We start from the raw sequence: 8,454 nt of genomic DNA on the forward strand, positions 1-8,454 counted from the left end.
ACTGTGGACCCTGCTCCCAGGTTGCCATTGTTCTCTTTACTGCCTCTTGAATAGTTGAAAGTCCACTTATAAGGTCACCCACCGCGTTTCCCCTTGTCACACGCAGAGCTATCATGAGGGACCTTGTAAGTGCCCTGGTGAAAACCTGGGGCACTCTGGCTTTGTCACAGTGTTTCCCAAAGCATGTTCCTCCCAATAGTTGGGCCTAGGAGTAACTCTGTGGAAGGGGGTTCTGTGGTGACATCACTTTGGAGTCCGAGTATGAGATTCCTCTTTTGGAAAGATACAGTATATCTTCATGTATCAACAGCTGCATGTCCTTTTGAAAATAAAACTCTTTAACAGAAAACTCCATTCCTTTTATTCATGTAATATCAATTAACATCTGCGGTAGGCAAAATAATGGCCCTTCAAAGATGTCCCTGTCAGAATCACTGGAATCTGTGACTACAGTGGTTTATATAGCAAAGGGGAAATCAAGGGTGCAGGTAAGATTAAGGCTGCCAGCCAGCTGACCCCAGATAAGGAAAGTATCCTGGATGACTTGGGTTGGCCCAGTGGAATCACAAGGGTCTTCAAATGTGGGAGAGGGAGGAAGAAGTTCAGTCAGAAGAGAGGTGATCACAGAAGCAAGGTCGGAGAGAGCTTTAAAGATGCAATACAGCTAGCTTTGAAGATGGAGGAAGGGGCCATGGGCCAAGGACTACTGGAGCAGCTGGAAGCTGGAAGATGCAGGATACACATTCTCCCCTACAGCCCCCAGAAGGAACATAGCCCTGCTGATTCATTGAGATAGCCCAGTGAGATGCGTGCGGGACTTCTGATCCCCAGGTCAAATGTCTAGTATTGCACCCGCACATTCCGGAGTGAATTGGGGGCCTAGGCAACACACCAGACATTTGACCTAGAGCTAGGATGGGAGTGAGAGCAGGCATGAAGATATGGTCTGAGACCAACAGGGAACTTAGGAACAACAGGACAGGGCTTGCCTGCCCTGAGATACTCACATCTGCGTGCAGGATGCCCACGGGGTGAGCACCCAGCCATCCTCCGAGTTGTCATGGAACCAACGACCACAGCTGCTGTGGGCAGAGAGTCATGAGCTCGCGCTCACAGTTGCTGGCATGCAAACTAGCAAACCAGGGCCCTCTTCCCCAGATCCCATTTTTAATATCTCTGGCAATGAAACAGGGTGTACTAACGCAAAGAAAAGGTAAGTCAAGTCCATGGAATAACCTTGGATTTGAGCCAATCCCTTTTGAATGCTGTGCTCCTGTTTCTCATGTCCACTCACCCTCCAGAGAGCAGCCAGGTAGATAACATGGGAACGTGGAAATGTAAGGTGGAAACTCATACCCCCACTTCCGGTAGTAACGATTTCTTACGTTTTTTTCCAGCTAGAAAGCAGGTTTACTTTGGATGCTGGGGAGCTGCAACCAGGCTTGTGGGCCACGGTCGTTACCCAGCATCTGTGGCACTTGTAAGAGTTCTCCCAGAGCTCGTGCTTTGATCCAGGAGGTTCATTCCTAAGAATATTTATCTTACCCACTACATCATTTTGGGTAAGAGACTCTTTCTTGCACTTTGCTAAATGATCGTCTGTAGTCAGTGGCCTCTGGCACCAGGCTTTCCGCCCAGCATCCATTGCCGAGGGCCCTGCTAAGCCAGAGGCGCAGCACCTGCTCCAGTGTGGCTCCGGGCATTTGCAGCCTTGCTGACCTGGCAGGGGACTCCAAGCAAAGCCACAAACAGGCTGTGTCCAGCAAGCTCCTCTGTTGGCTTGAGCACCATCTAACCTGAGCTCATCAACAGGACAAAAGTGTCAAGTCAACCTATAGTTCTTTTAGTCTCGTGTTCCCCAGACCATGGCCTGTGTGCTCCTGGGGTTGATGTAATAATTGCAGAGTACTCTCAAGGAAAGTTTTATTTTATCAGTTGTACCGGTATTTATGATGTGAAAAGTAAAAAGAAGGATCCTATGTAAAGTCATTCCAAAGAAAAGTGGAAAAAAATCAAAGACAGTCACAACAAAACACTGTGACTGACGCTGGGGCACCTGGATGGGGTGGAGGGCTCCTTTGCAGTACACAGGACAATGCCCAGTGAACACCTTCTCTCGGAGGACACGTGCACCCTTGCCTGCTTGCCTCCACCCTGCTTCTCCACCTCTGAGCACTGTATCTCCTGATTAATTTAGTTTATCGGTAGAAGGGTCTCCTGAAACTCCACCTGAAACACATCCTTGTCTCTATTTTTCCATATTCTTTTCCAGGAAGAGGCTATTTGCATGAGGAAATTTGCACATTTCTCTGTGGCTGTTAATCTCATGTAGTGAGTCTGCATTTGGCTTATTGCACTCAGTATTCTATCGGAAGCATTTTCCATGGGTGCATATCATCCCAAAATAATTTTCACCTGTAGAGGTCGGCTGTTCCCTGTTTTTTAAAAGGTTTTAAATTTTTGGTAGAGACGAGGTCTCAGTGTGCTTCCCAGCCTAGTCACAAACTGCTGGGTTTCAACCATCCTCAGACCTCAGCCTGCCAAAGGTATGAGCCACCGCACCCGGCCTGTGTCCCTTTTTTTTAATGACTACCACTGGATGCACAGCTCTTGACTTCTATTGAACTTTTAGTTATTTTTGGAGAATAAATTATCGCAAGTGGGTCAAAGCACCTAAATGTTCACACTTCTTAACTGCCCACCCCGCTAAGCTTGAGGTCTCTTAGCTCACAGAAACAATGGTGACCCTTGTTCTCAATATGCAAAGGACCTTATCAAAGAAACTTTTCAAAGAATGAGATGAAAAAAAAATAACAGTGGAAAAATGTTGAAGGATATGAATATTATCTCAGAAAAAAAGAATACACTTGGCTGCAAGCTTATGAGACATGCTCAAACTCATTGATAATTAAAAACTTGCAAATTCAAGCAAAAAAAAAAAAGATCTTGTAAGCAAGGACTGAAAAGTTTGTTAATAGCCCCGATGGTAAAGTCTGGGGAACAGTCACTGTCATTGTGCTCTGCAAACATGCCAATCGACAAAGCTGTAGGGGAGGATAACTTGGAAACTACTGTCCTCAGTGCTGGGGACAGCAGCACTGTCCAGTAGCACTTCCTGCCACCGTGGAATGTTCTGGACCTGCATCCAGCAGGGCTGCCACAAACCACATGTGCTTACTGAGCATTGGAAGTGTGACTAGTGCAATGGAGGGACTGGATTTTTAAAATTTTTATTTGCTTTAAAAAACCAAATTGAAATAGCCACACGTGGTCAGTGACGCCTGTTTTAGATAAGTGACACCTGCATAAGGACACTGGCTCTAGGAAGCCCAGCAGCCTGTGATGGGGCCGCTTTGAGAACAGGGCACAGCTGAGTGCCCTGTGCGGGACTGTGGCTAAGTCAGCTGAGGTAAGCACATCTCAGGGAACTTTGTGTGCAAAACAAGAAAGAGGAATTGAAAGCAGAGAAATGGTGGGAAGAGAAAGAGGAGAGGCATGAGAATTGCCCGTTGCCTGTTTTGAAGTGGGCCGCCAGGCCTTCCAGCTGTATCTGAATGGCCATGAGCAGCACCCAGGCCCGAGTGAAGTCTGGCTGAGCGGCCACTGGGAAGGGTCTTTGCTGCCTCAGGTCCCAGTTGTGGCCGTCAGTACTTGTCAGAACCAGAGCAGGGGGCTGTGCCTTATGGCTGGATCAGCTAACCCGACACTCTCTGGCTGTTCTTGGCTCCTAGATGTGCAACCGAAAATGTGATTGTATAGTCTGGTAAAAACAAATCATTACCTCCTACATGATGCCTTTATAAATGTGGAAGCAATGGATTTGCATAGAATGGAGCGTAGCTTAGTCTCTTCACGATTTGGTCTAGTGTGAAGAGTGAGGATGACATTCGTCATGCCAATGACGGAGTGGGAGAGAGAGTGGCCACTCCGTCAGTGGGTTCCTGCACCATCTGTGGTGAGCACTAATGTTTCCCAAAGGGTGCAATGAACTGAACCCTTTTCAAGGCAAATAGTCTTGACAATGCCTGATAATTCCTCTAGCGACCCTAGTTAAGTGTTTTATAATTATAAAAGAGAGTTAGAATTTTAAGCCAATTTTAGTTGACATATATATGTATATATATTTTAACCTTTAAAAAATTCTTTCATTCTTTTCATTTGTTTTGATCACATATATGACTTCCAAATATAGTCATAAGAGAGACAGATGCAAGATACATGGATAGGCATTTTCTACTCCAAGGGTATGTGATATTCCATATTTTCAAATGTACCTTTATAATCTTTTAAATGTTTGGCTTTTTAAAAATCCTTGTGAAATTTGGCTGGGTGTAGTGTCTCACACCTGCAATCCCAGCACTTTGGGAGGCCCAGGCGGGCGGATCATGAGGTCAAGAGATAAAGGCCAGCCTGGCCAATATGCTGAAACCCCATCTCTACTAAAAATACAAAAATTACCCGGGTGTGGTGGTGCGTGCCTGTAGTCCCAGCTACTCAGGAGACTGAGGCAGAAGAATCGCTTGAACCTGGGAGGTAGAAGTTGCAGTGAGCCGAGATTGTGCCACTGCACTGCAGCCTGGGCAACAGAGTGAGACTCCATCTCAAAAAAAAAAAAAAAAAAAAAAAAAAAAAAAAGAAAGAAAGAAAGAAAGAAAGAAAACCTTGTGAAATTTATATTTGTTAGTGGTGAAAAACACAGCTGCCAAGTTATATTTTTCCACCTGTGTAATCAGTTCTCTAAACACCAACCTATTCCCTTTTCCCACCCATTCAAAACATCCCAGAATCCCCAAAATACATGGGCTTTTTTCAAACCTAAATTTTGTTGCATTGCTCCATTGCTGCCATTTTAATCGCTATAGCTCTTAAAATTTAAAGCTATTCCTGGACACTTTGTCTCACAGAAGAATATTAGAATCCATTTGTCAAATTTCATTTTAAAATTCTTTCGGTAATTTGATTAAATATGCAGTATTTTCTAAGCTGACAAAGAACACAATATAGTTGAAAGGTGGAGGTGACTCAGTGGGTCCTCCCCGCTCAGTCCCCAAACAGCCCCCACGTCCGCATGGCCTCCCTCTGACGTGCTGCCCTGGTCACTGGCTGAGAGCAATCCATCTACCCATCCCAGGGGCCTTCCTCTCCCTCACTCTCTAGTTCTATTTATGGCATTTGTCAGCACCAAATTAATATGTCGACATTATTTATGTATATTTTAGACATTGTCCGTCTCCTCTTGCTATAGATGAAAACTTAGTTAAAAAGGGCAGAGCTTTCATTGATTTATGCACTGATCTATCCCCAAGGCACATCATAGGCACTGAATATCCATAGAATGAATGAGTGAATTTGGAGTGATGGTGTTTGAGATGTGAAATTTGCCATGGCATTTGAACACCAGTGTTGGTCTTTAGGGCTAACTCCCCTCCAGGTGTAAGATCTGGGAAGGTGCTCTCTACAGAGAAGAGGAGCTGCCCCACAGAGAAAGGCCTTTGTTTGTTCAACACTACATCATTTCATTTAATTCGATCCTCTCAATAGTTCTGAGAGGAAGACAATGCAGATTCAACTGCAGGTGGGAATGTAGATTGGTACCACCTTACGGAAAAAGAGTTTGGCTTCACATGTCTTAACCATGTTCTCCTCTACCTGTCAATCAGAGACCAGCAGAACACACTGCAGGCTAATAAACTGGGCTTGTTCCTCGTTGCAGCAAGGAAGAATGCATACCCTGGGGAGCCTCCTGCCTCCCACTCGCTAAAGGTGTTAGAAAGAAACATGATAGGATTAGGGCTTGGGTTGGGTGACCTGCAAGGGGGTTTGAGGAAGCCAGGCTCTGCTTGGATGGATGCTGTTAGGAAGCAGGGCCAGCTCTAGGGTCGGGGGTCTTTCTTTACAAGCAGGAGAAAGGAAGCCAGGCGAGAGCTGCATAGCAAGGCAGCCATGGTGCTCAGGCAGCCAATGCGGGGCACTGGGGCTTCTGTGGCGGGAATGGTGCGTTTGTGCTCAGATGTGAGTCTGGAGGGACTTGTTCCTGTCCCGATCTGTCATGATCAGGGTGGTCTTGCCTGACATGTTATGTTCCATGACATAGTTTACATTCAGCAGAATACCAGGGCCCAGCTCCTGCGTGTCAGGGGCTGCTGTTCTTTCTCACTGCCTTTTAGTCCAAGGAGTCCACTTTAGGGGATCAATCATAAGCAAACAGATACACATGCAAATGAAAACTGTGTGCACATCTCACCGTTATTATTAATAGAGAAAATACCCTCCAAATATAGGTGCAGTAAAGAAGTTCTGCAAAGCAAATATGTGCCACAGGCCATGCTGGGCAGGGCAGAGCTCAGACAAGGCTGAGGATGGCATGACCACGAGTGGCTGCCATCAGCTGGCGTGCGATGCAGCCGCACAGCTCACTGGCCCGGAGACACGCAAGGACAGTGTTAATAGAGAAGTGAGACATACGACTATAAATACAGAGTAGTATCAGTCATATAAGGGAAAATCTTTATTCATTCAACAAGTACTTCCTGAGGACTGACTCCCTAGGGGAGAGACCCCACTCTTGTCTGTCTTTTCTCTGTGACTCATGGTGATGGTAAAGGGAGATGACCCAGAATGTCCTAGAGGGAGGCTGGCTAAGCTCCTGGAGCTGGCTTCATGCGGCATAACTCCCAGCTGCTGAGCTCCAGAAATTGGACGTTTTCCCTATATACTCCAAATTGATGACGCTTCTGAGCACCAATGACACCCAAATTCGTGTTTTGGTAACTGCCAAGAGGGCGTGGGCACAGTTGTAAATCCACTCTGTTGACAGCCAGCTGGGAATGACTCCTCCAGCGACAGGACAGCTCAGTCGTGCTCAGGAGCTTTCTGGTGGCAGCAACACCTGATTCGGCCTTGGCAGCGGTCGGTCTGGCCCTAGAATTAAAGCCAGGTGAGAAGGAGTGTCTTGGAGGAGAGTCACCAGGCCCCGGAGGCTGAGAGCGAACCCTGGGCAGGCTCCTGATCTAAAGGATAGATTTTGGGGGAATCCCCAAATAGGCCATTTCCTTTCAAGTAACATGTTTTACATTTCATCTCTATTGTGTAAAACAAATTATCCCCAAACTTAGAAGCTTGAACAGCAATACTTCTTATCTCACAGCTTCCCTAAGTCAGGAATCTGGGTGTGGCTATTCGGGGCCCTCCAGAGTGGGGTGTCTCAGGGCATCTCATGCACAGCATAACCCCAAGTTTGGGTCTACGGATTTCCTGCAATGTATACTTCACATTCTGGTCTCTTTTTCCCGCAAGGCCTTTCCATGTACACATCTAAGCACAGCAAGTTTCTCTGCTTGCTTTTAAAGTCTGAGTATTCTAGGCAATCAAGTAACTCCGGGCCCTCAACTTCCTAACTCCTGACTGGGAGACCAATCTGGTCCACCTGTGCTGGTCGCAGGCTGGTGCCGGAGCCGAGGCCTACCCAGCAGGTCAGGTGAGAGGCTGCGTGTGCCCCCAGCACCCTGCACAGCATCCCCTCCTTCCTCGCCTCCCAGTTGTACCCTACTCCCTGAGTGTGCCTAGCGCTTGGCACAGCCTTTAATACCAACAATTCCTTCCAGACCAGAGACACAGGCAGGGGCTGAATGCATGCTGCCCCCTCACAGATCCATGGGGCTGAAAACTGGCCTTGCCCCCAGCCTGCCCTGTCCCAACACCCTGGCTACTCCTTCCACACATTCCGAGTGTCACCCCTGTGGGTGCGAATGTGGGAATGAGACCCAGTGGGGAGAAAGCCACTGAAGCAAATTCTGTCCCTTAAACCTGTGGAACCAAAGCAAGGATGGCAATTCTGACCCTCCAGTGCCTGCTCTGCCCTCCCAGTGGCTCCAGCTCCCTGGGCTGGAACCCAGATAGAGCTTCAAAGGGCACCCAGAGGCCATAAAGATGTGGGCTTATCTCTTGCTCTCATGTGGGAGAACAGCTTCCCCAGTGTGAATAAGACATTTAATCAGCCAGTCCTGCTCAGAGCCCTAGACCTACCCTGTTCTGGCTAACCTGAAGAACAGACAGTAGGCTGGGCATGGTGGCACCTGCCTTTAGTCTCATCAACTGAGGAGGCTGAGGGGCGAGGACTGCTTGAGCCCAGGAGGCCGAGGCTACAGACAGCCATGATCCAGCCACTGCACTCCAGACTGGGTGACAGAATGAGACCCTGTCTCTAAAAAAGAACAGACAGTGACCGGGCGTGGTAGCTCATGCCTATAATCCCAGCACTTTGGGAGGCCGAGGTAGGTGGGCCATGAGGTCAAGAGATCAAGACCATCCTGGTCAACATGGTGAAACCCTGTCTCTACTAAAAATACAAAAATTAGCTGGGCATGGTGGTGCACGCCTGTAGTCCCTGCTACTGAGGAGGCTGAGGCAGGAGAATTGCTTGAACCCAGGAGGCGGAGGTTGCAGTCGGCTGAG

The 8,454-nt window shown here is 47.6% G+C and overlaps 1 protein-coding gene across 1 annotated transcript in view; it reads right to left on the bottom strand.

Annotated features, from left to right (window-relative positions):
- Positions 1 to 6,405: 6,405 nt before the first annotated feature.
- Positions 6,406 to 8,454, bottom strand: part of PTPN18 (protein tyrosine phosphatase non-receptor type 18) — a 26,795-nt gene continuing 24,746 nt past the window's right edge. The window contains exon 15 of the mRNA XM_037734569.1: positions 6,406 to 6,921. Within this exon, the coding sequence (XP_037590497.1) occupies positions 6,863 to 6,921 (59 nt within the window). The 3' untranslated portion in view covers positions 6,406 to 6,862. The remainder of the gene's footprint in view (positions 6,922 to 8,454) is intronic.

This window comes from Cebus imitator, unplaced genomic scaffold (assembly GCF_001604975.1).
Source record: "Cebus imitator isolate Cc_AM_T3 unplaced genomic scaffold, Cebus_imitator-1.0 Scaffold635, whole genome shotgun sequence".
In the NCBI taxonomy this organism is placed as follows: Eukaryota; Metazoa; Chordata; class Mammalia; order Primates; family Cebidae; genus Cebus; species Cebus imitator.